At 44.6% G+C, this 20,656-nt stretch overlaps 1 protein-coding gene across 11 annotated transcripts in view; it reads left to right on the top strand.

Moving 5' to 3' along the window:
- The window catches only part of CUX1 (cut like homeobox 1), a 238,196-nt gene extending 219,177 nt beyond the window's left edge, over nt 1–19,019 (top strand). For all 11 annotated transcript variants that reach the window (XM_085557551.1, XM_085557549.1, XM_085557548.1 and 8 more), the window contains 4 exons: nt 2,768–3,070; nt 7,319–7,507; nt 12,259–12,523; nt 17,881–19,019. In XM_085557551.1, coding sequence (XP_085413677.1) covers nt 2,768–3,070; nt 7,319–7,507; nt 12,259–12,523; nt 17,881–18,583 — 1,460 coding nt within the window. In that variant the 3' untranslated portion in view covers nt 18,584–19,019. The remainder of the gene's footprint in view (nt 1–2,767; nt 3,071–7,318; nt 7,508–12,258; nt 12,524–17,880) is intronic.
- The last annotated feature ends 1,637 nt before the right edge of the window (nt 19,020–20,656 follow it).

Raw genomic sequence — 20,656 nt, 5'->3', positions numbered from 1 at the left:
TAAGAAACTGGGTTGCTTTTAAGTTGGTGTTATTCTTCAGAGCAGTCTGGGGTTAAAAAAGCAGAGCAAGTTTTAAAGAAATAAGCTTTCAGTGTATTGTTTTCATTGGAAATGTTCAATTTCTGCTTTGGAAATCTTAATGTATATTTTTCAGATATCCTGAATTTGTGTCTTTGTCTTGTGAGGAACTTGAGAGAAATTAATACAGACAAATTATTTCATAAAACATTTGAAATGGCTGTGGATTGACAGTTAAATCTGGAATAGTGAATACAGTCAATTTTCCCCTTTGTTCTGTCAGCAGTCACTTGTACTCTAAATGTCTATTTAATTTTTTAAGTAGATTAACGGGAAATGTTTGCATTATTTGATTATTGAATTTACTGTCCCAAATAATGGCTCTTTTCCTAAAATATTTATGGGATCTTGAAAATGTTTTTCCAGAAGGGAAAAATGCTAAAAATGAATAGGGAACATATTTTGAGTTATTTGTAGTACATGTACATAATGCCTCGCCTGAAATCACTGTACACTTGCCTTTTGGTGGGGAGAAAAAGCAGTTTGTCATCTGTACTGCCTTCCAAAATTAGATTCAGATAATCCCACCTTTTGGAGTAAATGAGCAGCAGATTGGTCTTAAAAATGAAATTCAAGCTCTTGGTAAGTGATATAAAAAATAAATAAGCTAATATGTGAGCAACAGAGAGCATCTCAGTGATAGATGATAACACAGATTACCTTTGTTGTGTTCATAATTAGGCTGGGCAGGGAAAGGAGAGGGAGAAGGAGGCATTAGGAAATGCTTTTGTTTAGTCCTGTGTGGTTGGGTTGGGTTTGGTTTTTGGTGGGTTTTTTTATTATTTTCTCTTTTTTTTTTTCCCCTGTGCTCTGTGTGTGCATGTGGCTCGCCATGCACGGATGAGGAATTGTATAGGAAATTTGCAGCTGCTCTAGTTATTCAGTAAGATTTGTATAAGCTGGCACAAGGGACAAAATTAGACGAAGTTGAACCAGTGCTGTGCAGTTTATTAGCTAGGCAGCCATAATTTTGACCTTGCTGTGGGTTAAAGGACACAGACCTGAGAAGAAATCTGTTTATCATGTAGGGAATTCATGCCATCCCTGACAGTGTACAGTGAACAAGATGGATGATCTGCCAAATTGGTCCCTCGCATGGGTGAATCAGGGCAAATTTACAGTATGATTCCTTTGCTGCTCCTGATACAGAAATAACATTTCCCAGGGTTTCTGTTCGGTTGTATGATGACCCAGGGTGAGCAGAGGGAAGAAACAGGATTTGTAGGATCCCCTTTACCTTAAAGATTTACATGCACCTCGCTTTCCTTTCTGTCTTCCTCTTTTGCATCTCACATAAAGCACTAAGGAAAAAGTGAGATTTTTAGGTTTGAGAGAGCAGCTTCAAGTGAGTGTGTCAGGGAAGCTCTTGATTGCAGCTTGGGAAAGCTCCCAGGACCCTGAACAACAAACACCATTATCCTCTGCACTCTGCTCCGTGTGGTCCTGACTTTTCCTGTGGCAATATTTCCCTACAGCATTTGGGATCTGTTTCCATGCTGCACAGGCTGCATGCTCTGGAGTGATCTGACAATATTCTGGATAACAAACTCAAAAAGCAGTGAGGTTTGCTGGCAGCCCTTGCCTGACGGGACCTGAGAGTGCTCTGTGGTGGCACTGCAGGGCTCAGAAAATTCTGAGCTCTGCTGGGTTTGGATGAGGTCTGGGCTCCTTGTGCAGCTGAGAGCTCTGCCAGCCTCCTGCAGGCACCCAGGGGTGTGTGAGGCTGGAGTCCATGTCATAAACCCTGGCAAGTAATGGGTGGGAGACAGCAAGGAGGAGGAAGCAGCCCCACAGAAATAGGAAAAGCTGGGGACAGAGAAATCGTGTGCTCCTCATCTCCTGGATGGTTCTTGTAAACCACGTTGCCTATGTGTTGTTGCTTTAAAAAAGGTTCAGCCTGTACCCTCTGATGCCTGGAATCTCTGAATAACCTCAGTCAGTATGTTCTGTGAGAGATAAATTTATTGGGGAAAACAACATTTTGTACAGAACCTATTGTTGTTGGCAAATTAACAGATTGGGAAAGCTTTCTTTTAAACCGAGTGTCACAATAACAGATTTGGGTGTCTCCTGATCCACTCAATATCTTTATGTTGGATCCTCAAACACTTTAATTAATACAACATAATTACAAACTGTATTTTAATCTTGTTATTTCTGGACAAAGAGAATTGCAGAAATGTGATGCGTGTGATAAGAAACAAAATTAAATCAATAATACTCTCAAGATAGAGAGTTGTGTCACTTGTAGAAAATCCCTCAGAACAAAATAGTGGCTGAGTGAATTTCTTAACAAGTCACAGAAAGAAGTTTAAACCAGTCTAGAATGGTAGCTTTAAAACTGTCCTTATATAAAAATGTTGTGACAAGCAAAACTGAGATTTCCTGACCAAAGAAATTGCATGCAAACTTAGAGACTATTGCACTTCAGTTTTTCCTGATTTTTATTTGTATTTGTACATCATGTCTTTATAAGAAATCAGAGACGACTCAAGATAAAATTAGAAAATAATTCTCATTTTTAAAAAGAGGCTTTTTAGTACCCAAGTCATAGCAAGTAGCATTTTGCATACTTAGGCATTTCTTTAAGTAGGTAGAATATAAATGAGGAGGAAAGTTAAATATCCTGCAATCAAAACATTACAATTATGCTAAAGTGAGGACTTTTTTCCTCTCTTTTCAATTACAGAAAGTACTCCAAAGACTTCTGCCAGTTGCAGTCCTGCTCCTGAGTCTCCCATGAGTTCCAGTGAATCAGTGAAAAGCCTGACTGAGTTGGTACAGCAGCCCTGCCCCGCCATAGAGACGAGTAAGGATGGCAAATCCCAGGAATCCAGTGAGCCACCTGCTTCTGAATCCCAATCCACGACCCCTCTGCCACTCTCAGGCCACTCTGCACTCAGCATCCAAGAACTGGTGGCCATGTCCCCTGAGCTGGACACCTATGGCATCACCAAGAGGGTCAAGGAAGTGCTCACGGACAACAATCTTGGTAAATCGCTTTATTCTCATTTCTTGAACAAAATCACGTGTAAGTGTTCATGCTTTTATTGTTAGCTACACTGGATGTGTATGAGAATACCTGGGTTTGACTCTGGCCTAAGGTTTAATTTGCTAAAAAGATACCTAATCTATTTAAACTGGTGGAAAATTCCTTTCAGATTGTCACACTCTACTTCAAATGCCACCACACCCTTGTTCTTCCTAAGCTCTGCTCCTGGCTCAGCAGCCAGGTACTGCTCCCACCCAAAACAGGGTCCAGCAGGACCCCCAGAACCCCAGAGCCAGTGAGGTCTCCCCTTGGGAAAGGCTGTTTCCCCCACACTTGCACATTCCAGGCCCATTTTGGGTGAAGTAGAGGAGCCCAGCATGGTTGGAGAGGAAGGTGCACCACAAGCAGGAGCACAGTGTCCCTGCAGAGCTGGGAGGGAAAATCCAGACTCAGCTGAGATTTAGATGAGCCTGAGATAAGTGTACAGGGCCACTCTGTTCTTCTGTTCAGAGATGTGCAAAGCTGAGGCTGCTTTTGCCTACAGATGGGTTTTTGGCTGTTGATTTCAGTGTCATGACTGTTTTTGGAATAGTCACAGGGAATAACGTGATGTGAGTATGGGAAGTCCACATTAATGCTCTCACTGTGCCTCTATATCACTGGTTCTTCATGTCTTTAACCCCTGCTTCCCCCACAAGGCTTTGGGAGATGTTTTTGGGATCCTTTGAGGGCTCTGGCAGGAGGGCAGTAAGGCTGTCCCAGTGTTACCTGCTCCTGCTTCTGGGGCTTAGCAAGGGATTCATCCCCCTGCATCAGGTGCTCAGGGGAATGTCTGGTGCTCTCAGAAGTACCAGTTTCTCTTCCTTCACTACAAATAGGGTAAAGTTTAGATTTAGACTGTTACTTATGTGAGAAGACTTTTACCCATATCATCTGAACATGATGACTGTGAAAGTAAAAGCTCCTCTATTTTAGTATGTGAGAAAGCCTTTTTTCATCTAGACACACAATATCAGGTTATTTTCTTAAAATATTTTTTAAGGGGGAAAAACGCTGGGATGGGGGAGGTCCCAAGTTCTCATTTAACATCATTTGGGGGGAAAAAAAGGAAATGGCCTTGATCATTGACAGATCCTGGATGAGATTGTGTTCCACTGAGCCCAGCAGAATTCCTTGCCCATGCACTTGGCTGGGGCAGATGGTAGTTGCTTGTTTAGTGGAGATAAGGTAGAGATAAAGCCCCAAATCATGGTAAGGGTTTGCAGATCCAAGCCTCTGGTTTTTGGGCAAAATGCTATTGAGTGCTGTACCTGCTCTGGTGTTCCAGAGAGGTTTTGAAAAAAAAAAAAAAAAAAAAAGTATTTTTGTTTACGTTTGCTTTGATGCCATTTTTACTTAGTCTTTTTTATTTCCCATGATTTTTGTTTTCCTACAGTGTGGCTGACAAGCCTAAAAAGCAGCAGAAGAGCCAGGAAATGTGCCCCAAACTCTGCATTAGGTGTGGAACCAGTTTCAATGTCTCCTTTTGTGCCCTCAGTGTGCTAGTGCACCAGGTTTTCTGGTGCACAGGTTTCTCTGCTTTAGGTCACAGGCAATTGGTGGTGGCTGAGGTGTCCCAGTGTCACCAGCCAGTAGAGACCACAGTTGTACAGAACAATTCAGACTGAGCTGGGAGGGTCTCTCCTCCCCTCACCAGCTGGGGGAATGGCTTCAAAGTGAAGCAGAGTAGGTTCAGATGGGATGTTAGGAAGGAATTGTTCCCTGTGAGGGTGGGGAGGTCCCAGCAGCAGCTGTGGCTGCCCCTGGATCCCTGGAAGTGTCCAGGTTGGACAGGGCTTGGAGCAGCCTGGGGCAGTGGAAGGTGTTCCTTTCACTAGGAGTTGGAACTGGGTGATCTTTAAGGTCCCTTCCAACCCAAACCATTCTCTGAAGGTTCTGAGCTTCAGCACAGCGTGCTGGCAGTGTTCACACTGAGATGCTGCTGATGTTCTGAGCCCCAAAATTCAGAGTATTCCCATGGGATTCCCTGCTGGGCTGCACAGAGCTCCCAGAGGGAAGCAGATGCACTCAGCTGTTTGAGGAGAGGGGATATTGGGCATTTTGTAGGAAGGGTCAAGACTTTCCATGAAACCAGCACAGTTCTGTCCATTAGGATCCACATCAACGGGAACAGGCATGGAGGGTGGGAGGAATTTTAGGAAACCTGTGCTTTAAAATATTCCTGTTTTTAATAGTGCTCTGATGAAGATGGGGCATGACACACCTGCTCCATCCCGAGGATGATTTCTGACACCTTCCCCCTTAGCTTGGGAGTCTTTCAGGTGTTTTCTCCTGTCCTGCCATATCCTGACGTGAAATAAACAACACAATCATCTTTAGCTTTGTTCTTAACACCTAGAGAACATGATGTTACCTCCTTCCACATTTGCATTTTTAATTTTTAGGCTGTAGTTTAAAGGTTCATTTCCTTCAGCAGCACTGCCAGCACTGCTCATTCCCCAACCCTTTTGCAAATCTGTGCCCATATTCCTGTTCATGTGGCAACACAATAGCAGATTTTTAAAGTGGCTGTGTTATCTTGCTAGTAGCTGGCAGGTTTACAGGGAAATGGATGAGGCCTTGTGTTGTTTTTAAATACAAACAGGGAGCAGGTTACCCAGCAGGTTACCCCAGCAAAACATGGAATAAAAACATAAAGATAAAATTGATAAAATTTCCCCTGAATTACCTCATTTGTCTGATTTTCCTGATATTGAGGGTAGTGGAAAATCACTTATTACTCAGGAACTTGAGTGAGTTCTGAATGTAGGTTTCTGTTCAGTCTGTAGGAACTGTTTTCAGGGCTAGTTTTAGAGCTTATTAGCAGAGTGTCTGTCTGTCTCTCATTATCTCAGCTGCTTCCTCTGAAAGCTTTGCAGACCCACCTACCCCACACATCCAAGTGGGATGTTCAGCAGCTTCTGACTGGTCCCATATTCCCTCCTCTCCCCATACAGGCAAAAAAAACCCCCACCAGGGCAAAAGTCTTGGGATATTTTTAAAGAGAAAGAGGAGGGGAATCGTGGAGTTAAGTGCAGGGGATGGGTCCATAGAGCAGATATTTGCCATGAGCTGTCTGTGGCAGGATCAGGGAAGGCTGTGAAGGGCTCCTAAGAGTTTTTGCAGGTGTGGGCTTGTCCTGCAGAGCTGTGGGCTCAGAACCCCCATCGTTCCTTAGGGATCTCTTGGTCACCACTGGCTGCAAGTGCTGAGATGTGAAGGGGATGTGTGTTGTGTTAGTGATGGCACTCAAAAGCTGCAGATCAGGCAGAAGACCCTGAGCCCCAATTTTGGGGGTTATGGAAAGATCTCTGGGCTATCTTGAAACCCCATGGCAGCAGCACTTGTATCTTAAATCTTGATGACTCCTCCAGGCTCTTTCCTGAAGCAGAAGTTGGTATCAAGGCAGGGCAGCCGAGGAAGAACACTGAAGTGAAGGGGGTTAAAAAATCAGCTCTGTGGTTGGGTTTGAGGTGCACAGGCATTTTCCCCAGTCCTTGATAAGTTAGACCTTTCCCATATAAAATCATTGTCAGCAATGCACATATGGACACTGTACAGTGTCAAGCATTTGCAGATTTTACCCTGCCAGATGACAGCATTTTGTAAGAGAACTAAAATTAACTATTCTTAACTAGAAATACTGTAGAGATTGTAAAACAAAATTTGTATTGCAAATTCTGATTATCTCTAGTGGGTAAGACACAGTTAGATCCCCACAGATAATACAGCACAGAAATTCCATACATGTTTCTCTGAGGACATTTATATGGCCATTGCTGAAGGGGAAGGTTGCATTGCTCTTGGTTCACTGATTGCTGGAAATGTTTGGATTGCCCTGTTGGAACAAAGCTGTGGCACTGCCCTCCTGCATAAGAGCTAAATAGCCTCACTGCTCTCACTAGCTGCCTGCTTAGCTAGAAGTTCAGTTTATTTTTCCTCTCCTAGTTTTATTTTTTGCACACTGTTTCACTGTAAGGTCCCGCTCCCCAAATATGTTGAGCTCCTCCCTTTATCCCAGGCAGATCCTGAGGATTAAACTAAAGCTCAGTATTTACCCTTCTAGTGGGGGGGCAGAGCATTTATTCTCCTAAATGTTTCTTCTGGGTTTTTGAAGCAGTTCTGAAGTAAGAATAATTGAGGAATGATCTCGTGTTCTTCGCCGTGTCCCGGCTGAGCGAATTCATGCGCTTCTCAATTCCACATTAGGTCAGCGTTTGTTCGGGGAGACAATCCTGGGGCTGACACAAGGCTCTGTCTCAGACCTGCTGGCTCGCCCCAAGCCCTGGCACAAGCTGAGTCTGAAGGGAAGGGAGCCCTTTGTCCGCATGCAGCTGTGGCTCAACGATCCCAACAACGTGGAGAAGCTGATGGATATGAAGCGCATGGAGAAAAAAGGTAACCGGGAGCAGCGTGCTGACTCACGCCTTCCTCTCCTCAGCCTGGCTTTTAGAACCCTCCAGAAACAGTGGAGAGGCAGCACTGATCCACTCTTAGGAGGCTTATGCAAAAGGACTTCACCACAACTTATTTTGGAGCTTTTATTTGATGCTTGCTCAAGCAGATAGATCTCAAAATAAAAGAAAACAAACACACAACCAAAAGCCAACCCCAAACCCTAAATATTCACCAGCTGCTGGGGAATCATTGCTGTTTTCTCCTATAGATTAATTACTGAGGCCCTGGTGTATCACTGATAACTTGCCTTACCAAATGAGAAATGTGGGTTTGGGAGCTGGCTTTGGGTTATTAGTTAATAGTGCTGCAGCTGGTCACAGATGTTGGGCTGGAAGAAGTGTGCATTGATTCCTGGGAAAGCTCCTTGCCAGTCCTGCACTGATGGTTGCTGGGAGGAGAGAAAAATGCAGCCTTTATAAAAGGCTCTTGCAGAATAATGATATTTGTAGCCTTTATAGAGAGAGGTAAGGTGATTGTGTTAATAAAATAAAATTTGTGTTATGCTCACATAAAACAGGGTCATGGGATTGGACCTGTGAGTGCTCCGAGTTGTTACTGGGTATCTGAGTAGGAAGTACATCCTGCAAATTTATCCAGTTCTCTCCATTTTAAATTCATCACTAAAACCCAGTGGTTATTCAGAGCCCTGTTTTTAGTATGTTCATGTGATTTTACAAGAGAGACTCATGGGCTGCCATTATCAGCAGTTAACTAATTAATGATACATACATCTCTGGAGCTACCCCTTAATGATATTAGCACAGACATCATTAATCGTGTACACTGAAAGCTCTGCTGTTGACTGATGTTCTGAAAGCATTTACACATTTGATCAAGAACTTGGTGATTATATTTAAAATTGCAGTGAGGGAGCTTCTGGGAAAATTATAGTCTTGCAAGCTTTTAAGAAGAAATTCAAACCCTTGTCACAGTAACCAGTATAATATAAAGCAGTTCAGTATCTTAGCACGTGTATGATCTTCCATGGGGAGTAAAATCCTCTTGGGTTTCCCACTTACAACTGTAAACCAAAGGGAATCTTGAGGAGTTTTGCTGTATTAGAAACATGGCAGGAATAAAATTGTCAACTAGCTGGGTTTTTATAGCCTCACAGAGAATATTGCCCATAATGCAGCAAAATAAAATAAAAATAATTTAAAAGTAGTACTGACAATATCCTTTCAAAACGATTTTCTAAACTGGATTCTTATCAAATAGTGAGTGATACATATGGTCTGTAGATGGCATCTGAATAGAGATAAGGCCATAAATCATTGAGACTCTGCTCTGAGCTCCTGAACTGTGCAAGTGCTATCCTCAGAGCAGTCTAAAGTGAATTCAATCCTGTATTTTCTGCAAAATCCTTTCATGCAGGTAAGGATCCTGTGATTTAACCTTTTAAATTGCTCCAGAGCCACATTAAGAATTTAACTTTCCCTTCAGCTAATGTCAGTTAAAGAACAATGTGACTGGGTCTGCTTCCAGTGAAACATTATTATCAATTATTTCTCTGCCACATTTTATTAAGGGAGTAAATTAATAATTATGATAAAGGTGAGCTGCATATCTCTTTTTTTTTCCTGTTCCACCAGTCTGAAGTTTGTTCTATAAATGTCCCTTTTAACAGGTTTTGAAAATTTGCAATGTACACTAACCAAGCTCTTTGGAAGGAGCTGGGGCTTCGTGCTCATCAGGCTGAGATATTCTGTACACCTTTCCTGCCTTGGAAGAGTTCATTCCTCTCATAACCTCTGGGTGTTGGGCTGCTGGAGCATCACACTCCTGTAGTACAGCACTGCTGTCAGAAGAAAATTGAATTCCCTTTATTTCCCCATTATTTCACTTTTTAATAATCTTGTTCAATACCACGTAAGGTAAAAATCATATTAAAGGGCTCTGTTTTAGCTCAGTGGGCAGCTGTGCAATGGTGTCTGTGGCATCCATAGCTGGGCACATGCTGGGGGGGAAAGGTGTAACTCAGTCAGCCTCAGACCCAGACCTTTGCCCAAATTACACCTGGGTTTCCTTCTTTTTCATATGTCTCCTGAGGAGTGGAGGCTGGTCACAGACAAAAATCAAACTTCTCCAAAAATAAAATGTGTTTGCAACTTGGATTGCAGTTTGAGCCTTGCTGTCACTGCAAATGAGCTGAGTGATTTCCTTACGTTGTCTGCACGCAGCACATATGTTTAAAAATAAAAATGGACAAGTTTTTAAAAATGTCATTTAAGTTTCCAGAGACCAGCATTAAAGCCTGAAGTCTTGAGTCCTAGTTCTGCCTTTAGCCCAGTGATGGTAGATTATTCTCCAGAAAACAATTGCTCTGACAGAACAGTGGGACATCCTCCTTTTTATTTGTATTTTAATGAAATATGTGCTTTTATATAATTTGTTCCATTCACATGAGAGCAGTCCATCTCAGCCAGTGCACCTTTTGTGATCCCAGTGTGAGGTTACAGGAGCAGAGGAAGGAATGACATTTTTCCCAAGCTCTCACAGCTCCAGATTGTCCTTTGCTGCTTAAGACAGGAGCTCTGCCCTGCCAGAAACCCCATCCTTTGGAGAGCAGACAAAGGGAGATCCAGCCCATCCTGATCACTGTGTGTCTCATGCTGGCTCAGTCACCTGGCCAAAGTCCAGAAACTCCAGTTGGAGGTGGTCTGAGCCCCTGTCACATCTCCCATGCCAGGTTCTGTTCTGCCTCGTGGCCTCCTTGAAGCTGCTGCCCCTTGCTGAGGTGGCGGATGCTGTCCTCCAGCCTCTTGGTTCTGCAGTGCAAGGAAACAAGGGAGCCTTGGCTGAAGTTTGCAGGTCAATGCAAAGAGGAAATAACACCCAGGAAGGAGTTTTGAGATTAAACACTTCATAGAAATATGAGATTATCTTCCTGGAATGATTAATTCCATGGCTGAAGGTTGTAACAGTTCCTTGAAGGCTGCAAAAATAAGGCCAATGGGTTGCCTTGAAATAATGCAGATTTTTTGCAGTTTTACATCTGGTTGGAACAACTTAAATAGGTGGATTTTTAAAGGAGATTTATTAAAAAAAAAAAAAAACAACACTTTGTTTTTTATGGTTATGTAAACGTGTGCAGGACTGTGTCACGTCAGAGTGATGGATCACAAGCAGCTCACGTTGTGTTCCATATCAGTGATCTTACACAGCAGGCAATCCTCAGGTAATCTGTCATATTCAGGAAAAGCAAAATGTGGGCATGCAGATACCCCCAAAGGTTACAGAGTGTGTTCAGAATTCACTTCCATGATAGTAAAGCCACAGTGCCAAAGGTCCCACTGGAGGCACCATGGAGAGGGGCAGGGTGCTGGAACCCGCTGGAGCCAGAAAACCCAGCCAGTCCTGGAGGGAGCCCTGCCAGGAGGCATTGGCTGGGCTTTGAACACTATAGTTTATTTGATTGCACTGATTTTTTATTCACTGTGCAGCCTCAGCCTGCAGGCAGAGCTGTGAGGAGAGAAAAATTTAATTTTTGAAGAATTTGGTTGCTGACCAGTGTGACTGGCACCACAATGTCCCTGGCTCTGACCAGAGCTCCTGGCTCCTGGAGATTTAATGCCTCCTGGATTGATGTCAGGCTGGTGAAATCTGGAATTTAATACATGAGGTTATCAAATTTTAGCTCTTGAATATGTAAACTCTTAAATATCTAGAAGGTATTTAGTAGGCCTTTAAATATTTTATTGATAAGATTCATTTATATTTGCTGTTTTCAGCCCCCTCATTAGCAATGCTTGTGCATGATACTGCCAGGTGCAGTAAATCCCACCTCTCCATGCCCAGTGTAAATCAATCAAGTCAGTGACAGCCTTTGCTGGGACTCCTTCCTTGTGGAATTTGCCAGGATAATTCACTCCCAGTCAGGGAGGAAGGTCAGTGGCAGGATCACAGGCTCCTGCCATCAGCTTCACCGAGCCCATCAGTGCAGGGAGAGCTTTCTTAAAAGTGTCTGTGTTTTGGAAGGAGCTTTGTGGAGGGGAGGAGGGTGCTGGGGGCTGGTTTTCTTTCATAACCTGTCACTGCCACAGCAGAGAGCTGAAGGGAGAGGCAGCCTGATGGCTGTTCAGCCCTGATGGCTGTTCAGCCCTGATGGTTGTTCAGCCCGTCCCTGGCATCTCCGGGCTCCAGGCGCCATCGTGTGTCGGAGATGGTTTGGGAAGTCTGGGAATGCTGCAGCTCCACTTCCACAGTCATATTTTCCTTCATGTCAGAGACACCTCCGTGTACACCTGAAGTGTTTTAACCACCAAAGCCCTTTCAGTCAAAACGAAGCACTACTGTCCCAGTCAGGGCCTTACGTGGGAGTTCACTCCTCTCGAAGGAGTGAATCTGAAATGAGTCGTGTGAACTGAACCCTGTCATTCGTGTCCCACGTTCATTGTAAAGGCAGAAAACTCTGGCAGGTTTCCAGCTGACTTACCCTCTTTTCTTCTCTTTCTGCCTCTTTCATCCTCCCCTCATTTGGTCTCTGGTGGCACCCCGTCCTTCCCATCCCCTCCCAGCAGCCCATCCCTGCATCCCCACCTGCCATCTCCGTGTTTATCCCTCAGCTTTCCCAATCTTTCCCTCTCACAGCAGCAAGTTTATACCCAAGTTAAAAAGACCCTGATAGACAAAAATCCATTGATTGTGCATTTGTATTGAGCCCGGGCTGACCCACCGTGCTTCTCTTCCAGCCTACATGAAGCGGCGGCACAGCTCCGTCAGCGACAGCCAGTCCTGTGAGTCCTCGTCCGCTGGCATCGACTACAGCCAGGGCGCCAGCCCCCAGCCCCAGCACCAGCTCAAGAAGCCCCGGGTGGTGCTGGCACCAGAGGAGAAAGAAGCTCTCAAACGAGCCTACCAGCAAAAGCCATACCCATCACCAAAAACCATTGAGGAACTCGCCACACAGCTCAACTTGAAAACCAGCACCGTGATCAACTGGTTCCACAATTACAGGTGCGTGACCTCCCAGGAGCCTTGCTCCTGAGGGATGGTTTGGCTTGGCTCTGGCAGGTGCTGCTGTGCCTCAGCAGACTGTGTGGTTGTGCAAAACAAGCAGCTCTGACAGCAGGGAGGTTCTCACTAACACAGTGCTAATGCTGCAGACTAATTTTAAGTCATCCCTGAGGAGCAGCAGTACTCACATATTGATGTAAGTAGTGCTTTTAAACAGAAAGTCTGGCTTTTGGGGTGGGCGTGGATGTAGAGATGCCCACTGATGAATATTTATAAAGCCACTGCAGTAGGCCAGGCTGCTCTGTCTGACTCACATGTGCACATGCACAGACACGTGTCGGGTGTGTGGTGGGTGTTGTCCCGGGGTCACTGGGTGGGGGGTACTTGGAAATGTCCGTTATTGGATGCCATCAGAATTGCCCTGCTTTCACTGTGTCATTTTTCTGCATCAGAAGAAAAAAAGGATTTTCTTTTAGGTCTTGAGTCACCGAGCTCTGAAAATAGGCACGGTGTTTGTGCTGTGTTTCTGGGAAGCTTCATGCAGTCCTGAAGGACAGAGAACCAATAACCCTGAAGTCAGAAGTGGTCACAGAGAGGGACATCTTACAAGGGCCTGGAGTGCCAAGACAAGGGGGAATGGCTTTTAACAGACAGAGAACAGGGATAGATGGGATATTGGGAAGGAATTCAGAGGGTGGGCAGGCCCTGGCACAGGGTGCCCAGAGCAGCTGTGGCTGCCCCTGGATCCCTGGAAGTGCCCAGGGTCATGTTAGACAGGGCTTGGAGCAGCCTGGGCTAGTGGAAGGTGCCCCTGCCCATGGCAGGGGGTGGAACAAGGTGAGCTTTTAGCTCCCTTCCAACCCAAACCATTCCAAAATTCTATGATTTATTTCATTGGTATGATTAAATCAAGTCCCACTGAAATAAAATGTTAGTCTGTTCAGTTCCTCTCTGGTTTGAGGAGGAACCTTCTCCACATTTGAACACCTGAAGTAGGTTTTGGCCTAGAGACAGGGATAAAAAGAGACAAGGGTGGAATAGCACAAAAGAATTACAGGGATTTGAATAAACATATTATCAACTGTGCTTGGGATTGGAAGTCCTAATTAATGCAGCAGACTTTCCTCCAAGAAATTTGTGCTAATGAATATTGAACAGGTACAGTTAAGCTACCAGATTTAATACTATTCTGTTCCTTCACTCGGAGCCAGTAATGTTCCTAATTAGTCCAGATTGCTAAACTTGTTTGTTTTTAAAAACTGCTAACATTTTAAGGGTAGTTTTTCACTTTAGCCCTTCTCAGCTTTTACCAGGGAAGTTGCTGAAGCAAAAGCAGCAGAGTTTAATGAGCTATCTCAGAAATATTATTCACAATAGTTAAATAGTGTTTATAGTAAACAATACAACATTTTTTTAAAAATCAAGTAATCATATTTACACTGAATTTCACTGCCTTGAATTCAGTACAGATGCAGCCTCTTTTCACCGCTCAGAGTTCTCCAAATGCAGGCCTCTTCCAAGTCCCACTTGCAGGCAATTATACACAAGTTGGAGGGTTGCCTATGAAAATACGTTCCCTTCGTCCTGACAGCAAGATGTGCTGTTCTCACTCGGGCAGAGGAGCGCGGGAGCTGGTGGCAGGTGTCACCTCCCTCAGCATCACGAGCTCCCTGCCTGGGCGTGCGCTGCCTCAGCCCCACCTGCCCGGGGAGGAGGTGCTGACAGCTGGACACAGCATCAAACCCTGCAAGCGGGGCTGGGGGCAGCACGAGGCTGAGCTTTCAGTGATCTGCGCCTGCTCCCAGGTGTGCTGCTGGGACTCCAGGGCTTTCAAAAGCTGTCTGGAGCCCTGTGTGCTCTGAGCATTGAAAAATCAAAACACAAACCTATTTTTTGTTCCCCTTGACAATAACTTTCTTAGCTGTCGTGCATGAATTTCTCTTAAATCATGTGTAGGGTGTTGCAGAAAAAGGACAGGTTCCATGTTCTGTGAGGGGAGCAGGGTCTGACAGTTCTGCAGCTTGTATAAGAAATGGGTGGTCTTTCTTTCAGTCTTCTCCAGGCCACACTTAACTTTATTTATCTCTTTCATACTCTCTCTCAGCTACTTTTTTTCCCAAACTGAAGAGTTTTTTATACAGAAGCAGTTCCATGTCTCTGACCATCTGCTTGTGCTTTAATACTAATTTTTCTGTAGCTTTAGATAAGGGAGGGCACAGATTTGGACATGCTTGTCTTGCTGTCTCTTGGGAATCCTGTTGCAGTGATGCTTTTCTTTTCAGATTCAGCCCAAATCTCACTTTCCAAATGTGGTTGCTATAGCAGGATCTACCTTTATATCCACCAGATGGAAAGTCAGCATTAGCATTTATTTCCTGCAGCAAAAAGAAACGCTGAAAAAAATCTCCTCAGCAGGCAAAGAAATCATTCACTTCAGAATATAAATGGGTATAAAGGATTTTGACATGTCTGCAAACTTCTCCAAGTCACTGAGCTCTCAGAATATACAATAAATATCCCTTGCTTTGCACTAGTGAAGCACATACAGGACACATCAGAGTTGAGGCACTGATGCCTTAAGAATGGTAGAAAAAGCAGGAGGGAGGAATTTCTATCCCACTTCACCTGTGGAAACTGGCACGTAAACTCAGTATGCCACAGAAATTGTACTACAGACACATCAGGAATTAAACCAGACTTTGTGGAATTGTAATCCAGCACTTTTGGACCCTAAATTCTGAGTGTATTGTTCAATGAACTCTATATTGTGTTGGTTTTGATGTTGTGTGAAGGCTTGTCCAGGGAGCTGCAGCAAACACCCAGGAGATCTCTGATGTTTTGCGTTCCACTGGTGAAAGCCAACAGGGTGTGTGGATGTCAAGGCCAACACCTTCCCCAAGAGGAATGCTCTCTGGAATCCTCTAGCTGCTGTCACCAGTTCTTCTTTACCATAAGAATTTAATTACTGTGTTAATCAGGAGCCAGACCAGATTCCAGCAGCAATATACTGGGTGTGAATTCCAGGGATTTGCACAGGCACGGGTTTGATGTTCGTAGGGCTGTGGTTCAGTACCTGCTGGAGCTGAGGTATTTTAAATGCCATGCAGGCACAGAGCTCTTACCAGCCTCCTCTCCTGACTTGGGGAATGTTACAGAAGCACCATGCTCTGGATCCATGTCCATGCAGGGAGATTTTAGGCATAAATAGAGCCTGATAATCGATGCTGCAGGATGCGTGCAGTTAATGGTAATAGAAAATTAATGTTAGCACCTATGGGCTTCCGTTAGGTGAATAATATTCTCCTAGGGAAAATTACAGACCCCCTAAATCCTTCAAAAGTGTGGAGTCAGCGAGTCCTGCTGAAATACTCTGTTGCATTTCAAGTAAGTCAATAAGATCAATAGCTTCAAAAGCAGTATTCAGGTGGTGTTCTCCATTTAGCTGAATGTTTTTCCATTGTGTGCTGTCTTCCACAGCACAGTTAAGGGAAAATAGAAAATCCTTACAGCCATCAGTGCTGGGACAGTGTGTCACTTGTGGTTTGCAGGCCCCTTGGCAGTTCCCTGTGGCTGAAACCAAGAGTTTTTTATCGTTGCTCTGAAAAATACTAAGTTCTGGTAAATCCTCGCCAGGCCTGTGGTCCCATCCCTGACACCAGATCACTGGGGTTCCCTCAAAATTAGGACTTAAATGGTGTACATCACTTCTCCCATGGATGCAGCAGGACAGAGAAAGGGTTAGCCCAGAGCCTAAGGTTCTTCCATAAACTTTTCCATACTTGTGAGGATTTTGGGAACTCCTAAACAGAGAAGGAAGAGGGAGGAAGGCCTGAGTAAAATGGCAGAGGTGGTGTCTTTGGGGTATCCTTGCGCACCAGGCAATTCTACCCACCCATGGAGTGCAGTCATTCCTATGAAAGGCACTACTTGGCTTGCACTATTCATGTACTGAAATTGATTTTTTAAATAAAAAATGAGGCAAAAGTCAGACTAGCTCATAGACTGGCAGCCTGTCACAGGCTGGGCTTTCTCACAGTGCTTTCACGGGCTTGGTTTCATCTTCATTTCTCCTTGCTGTACAGGAGAACACTAAGGGACTTGTCCAGCTTTTTCTTGGTTTATTTTTTGTTTAGGCAGACTGGCTCATTTCTAGTAGAAACCTGAATTGTTTTGTTTTTACAATCCACTTCATTCTGGAATTCCTAAAACTGTAGTCATACTTTTTGTTAAAAATACTATCTTCTCACCATGGGAATGGTAGAGTTACCACTCCTGGAAGCATTCAAACAATGGGTCAGTGCAGCACTGGGCAGTAGGGTTTGGTGGTACTTGTTTGGAAATTGGACTCAATGGTCTCGAAAGTCTTTTCCAGCCTTAATGATTCCACAAAAGGGCATCTTCAGTGGTGTGGAAAGGGCATTTCTAGTGGAGCTGGGTGTCTCTTCACCACCCTGGCAGACTCAGGAAATTCACAGAATTCACAGAATTACTGGGTTGGGAGAGACCTTCAAGATCATGGAGTCCAACCCAGCCCCAGCACCTCAACTCAACTCTGGCACCCAGTGCCACATCCAGGCTTTGTTAAACACACCCAGGGATGGGGACTCCACCACCTCCATTGGCAGAGCATTCCAGAACTTTATCACTCTTTCTATGAAAAACTTTTTCCTTATATCCAATCTATATTTCCCTTGGTGCAGCTTGAGGCTATCTCCTCTGGTTCTGTCAGTGCTGACTGGGAAAGGAGACCAACCCCACCTGACTACAACCACCTTTCAGGGAGTTGTAGAGAGCAATAAGGTCACCTCTGAGTCTCCTTTTCTCCAGGCTGAGCACCCCAGCTCCCTCAGTGGCTCCTCACAGGGTTTGTGTTCTGTGGCAGCAGCTCCCTGGCCACAGAGAGCAGGCACAGACTTTCCCAGGCACTTTCCTGGAGAAGGCTGTGAGAAGATCAGAGAAAAGAATGAGAAACAACTCTTACCTCCACTTGTTGCACCAACTGTTGTGCACATGCAGAATGTGTCATGGAGATTTGTTTACCAAAGCGTGATTTCTTAATTGAACACTGGATGGTGTTGGAATTGATTGACCAGTTAGGCAAAAGCTGTGTCAGATTGGCTGTAAGGGTTACCGAGTTTCTTAATAAGTACAGTAGATAATAAGTATATAATAAGAACAGTATATATATATATATATATAGCATCATATAATATAGTATATGATGCTATAATAAAGCAATTGATCAGCCTTCCCCAATCATGGAGTCAATGCTAATTATTACCTGTGGCAACAGTGTTCCAAGCCCCTCAGCAGCCTGGCTGCCCTCCGAACTCACATCGCTCTCCCCTCTCTCCTAGGTCGCGCATCCGCCGGGAGCTGTTCATCGAGGAGATCCAGGCCGGGAGCCAGAGCCAGGCCGGGTCGAGCGACTCCCCTTCGGCCAGGAGCAGCAGGGCGGCGCACAGCTCCGAGGGGGACAGCTGCGACGGCGTGGACACGGAGGGCCCTCCCGACGGGAAGCCCAGCGGCCCGGAGGCGGACGAGTTCAGCAGCGCGGCCGCCAAGTCTCAGGGAGGGCCCGCCGAGCCGGCGTTCGAGGCGGGGGAAGAGGCACTGCGAGGCGCCCGGCCTTCGGAGAGAGCGGAGCCCGAGAGCCTGGAGGACACCGACGACGAGGGCCGGCTCCGAGCGCCGCGCCAGAGCTCCCCGCCGGCGCCGCGGCGCCCGGGAGACGCTCCGGAGACACTGCCAAACTCTGCCACGGAAGGGGATGCCTCTACCTCAGCCGCCTCCGCCTCAGTCCTTACGGGGGAGAGCTCCTACAAGTCAAAAGAAAGTTCAGAGAAAATCTCCGGTGTGCCAAGTACGAGCTCGACGCCGGCCGCAGGCTCGCAGAAAGCCAACTCCCTGCAGAGCTTGTTCGGCTTCTCGGAGGCGGCGAGCTCCAGGAACACGCGAGACAGCTCCCTGAGGAAAAAGAAAGCGGCCAACTTGAACAACATCATCCACCGCTTGGAGAAGGCCGCCAGTCGGGAAGAGGCCGTCGAGTGGGAGTTTTGAGATTAAACTGGCCCAACTCGGGAGAGCTGGGAAGTCAAACTGGACCTCTACTGGTTTTATTGTGTTCGCACTTAACCGCCCTGCGGGCCACAGGGCAAAAACGCCATAGGCCAAGGTGCATATAGAAATCAAAACAAAAACAAAACAAAAAAAAAAAAAAGAAAAAAAAAAAAGGAGCGTTAAGCCCAATTTATGTTTGTGTTTTCGAGGAAGAAAACTGAAATGTGTAGTCAAGCTTTTTTGTACCCTGAAGTGTTTTTATTATTGCCCTAAGTGATTTCCACAATTTCTGGAATAACTCATACAGCTTTGCCTTGTGCCCTCCTCTTTGGTGTGGGGCTTTAAAAAAATGAAAAACAGGAAAAAAAAAAAAACTTAAAAAAGAAAAAATCTTAAAAAAAAATCAACCCACATATTAAAAGGGGGCTTTTTATCTGCCATCTAATGGCTACAGAGCGATAATACACTATTATCTTCTTAAACCAGGAAAAAAGGGGAGATTTTTCAAGAAAAAGAAAAAAAAAGAAAGTTTTTTGTAGCTGTTCAGTTGCCACTAAGAGATTGCACAGTCAACCGACTCTAAACACACTAGTTTGGATTCCTACATATTTTCAAGAAAAGAAAAGAATCTTGTTGTTTGAAACTTTGAATTAAAAAAAAAACACATTTACTCCACATATTTTTTAACAAAACAAAAAAAAAGTCACATCAGGAAAATATCTTAATTTGTGGTAGCTGACTTAGTGTTTTCTTGTAAGTGAAATAGAATATTGACACGTAGTGCACATTGTTTCATAGCTTTAACTGATTCTGGTCTTTTGCAGCCCGGAATTTGTTTAATACACTCCATTTTAGGCCAAATCAGGACAAAAAAAAAAAAAATCTGAATCTAGGTATTTTATAATCTGCTTTTTAACCTCTAACCACAGAGCACGCTGATCAGACCTCATATCTGGGAGGTTTAGGAGACAACTTAGAAGCAGCATGTACTTGATCATTTCACTTGGTTCGTAGTGTAGAGGATTTCCTTTCAGCAAAGACCGATCGCTCCAAAAACGTTGGCCAGTAACATTTCAGCCTGCTACTTGGGGGCCTAGCCCGTATCCCGACCATTCAGCTTACCTGGAGCCCTTGGGAACGCAGTTCACGTGTCCGATTGCTGTCACACCACTAAGAGGGACGGGAGCTGCCGCAGACCCAGCCCTTCTCCTGCTGTTGGTGGCCATTACTGACTCTCTTCCCACCACGAGCACTGATTTTAAATACGTTTTAGTCGTGGGAAGCTCCTTTTTGGCGTGGACAAAGAGTACATGGCAATGACCAGACGGGCTCTTGCCGGGGTGGAAGCAGCCCGAGCTCGAAACCAAAACCTTCGTGCTCTCGAGTCCCAGTGCGGCCCGTTCTGCCCTGCAGAAATACAGCCTTTTCCCATTATTTTATGCACAGGTTAGGGCTGATCAAAGTACAAATCCAATTCTAACTTGTCTCTAACTCCTCCTGTTGTCTATATGTATATGCGTGAGCATAGAGGTGTGTGGAAGGATGTGTGTGCGTGGGTGTGTGCGTGCAATTTTATACGTCTGTGTATTTTCTTACGTACTTGTGCACACATAGAGTGCATTACTGCCACCTTTTTTCAATAAGCTGTTTTATCAGTTATGGCTTCTACAAGTTTGCTAATTTAGACTCCTTTATTGCCATATCTTTAAAACTAACAATAGATGATTTCGGAATATATATATATATATAAATATATATATATATAATTTTTTTTTGCTTATTTATAGGTGCTGTATTTTATTATCTGATTGTTAGGAAGGGATGAAAGGGGGCAAATATTCTTTAGAGGGATAGACTGCCGGCAGTATTGGGTATAATTTACAAGATGTAGTTGTCATACTGTATATTATTGATTGAAGACTTTTTTGACCGTATTGTGTATCATTGAACTTTTGTCTTAGGTCAGCATCTTTTTGATGACACTTTAATGGTGCATTCATTACTTCTTAAGTTTAATTAATATTACTTTTCTGATTTTGGGGGAGGGAGGGATGGGGGAGAGGAGTTCCGACT

Source organism: Lonchura striata, chromosome 19, assembly GCF_050655825.1.
Source record: "Lonchura striata isolate lonStrDom1 chromosome 19, ASM5065582v1, whole genome shotgun sequence".
In the NCBI taxonomy this organism is placed as follows: Eukaryota; Metazoa; Chordata; class Aves; order Passeriformes; family Estrildidae; genus Lonchura; species Lonchura striata.
The sequence above is the reverse complement of the archived record's forward strand: the minus strand, read 5'-3'. Positions and strand labels throughout refer to the sequence as shown.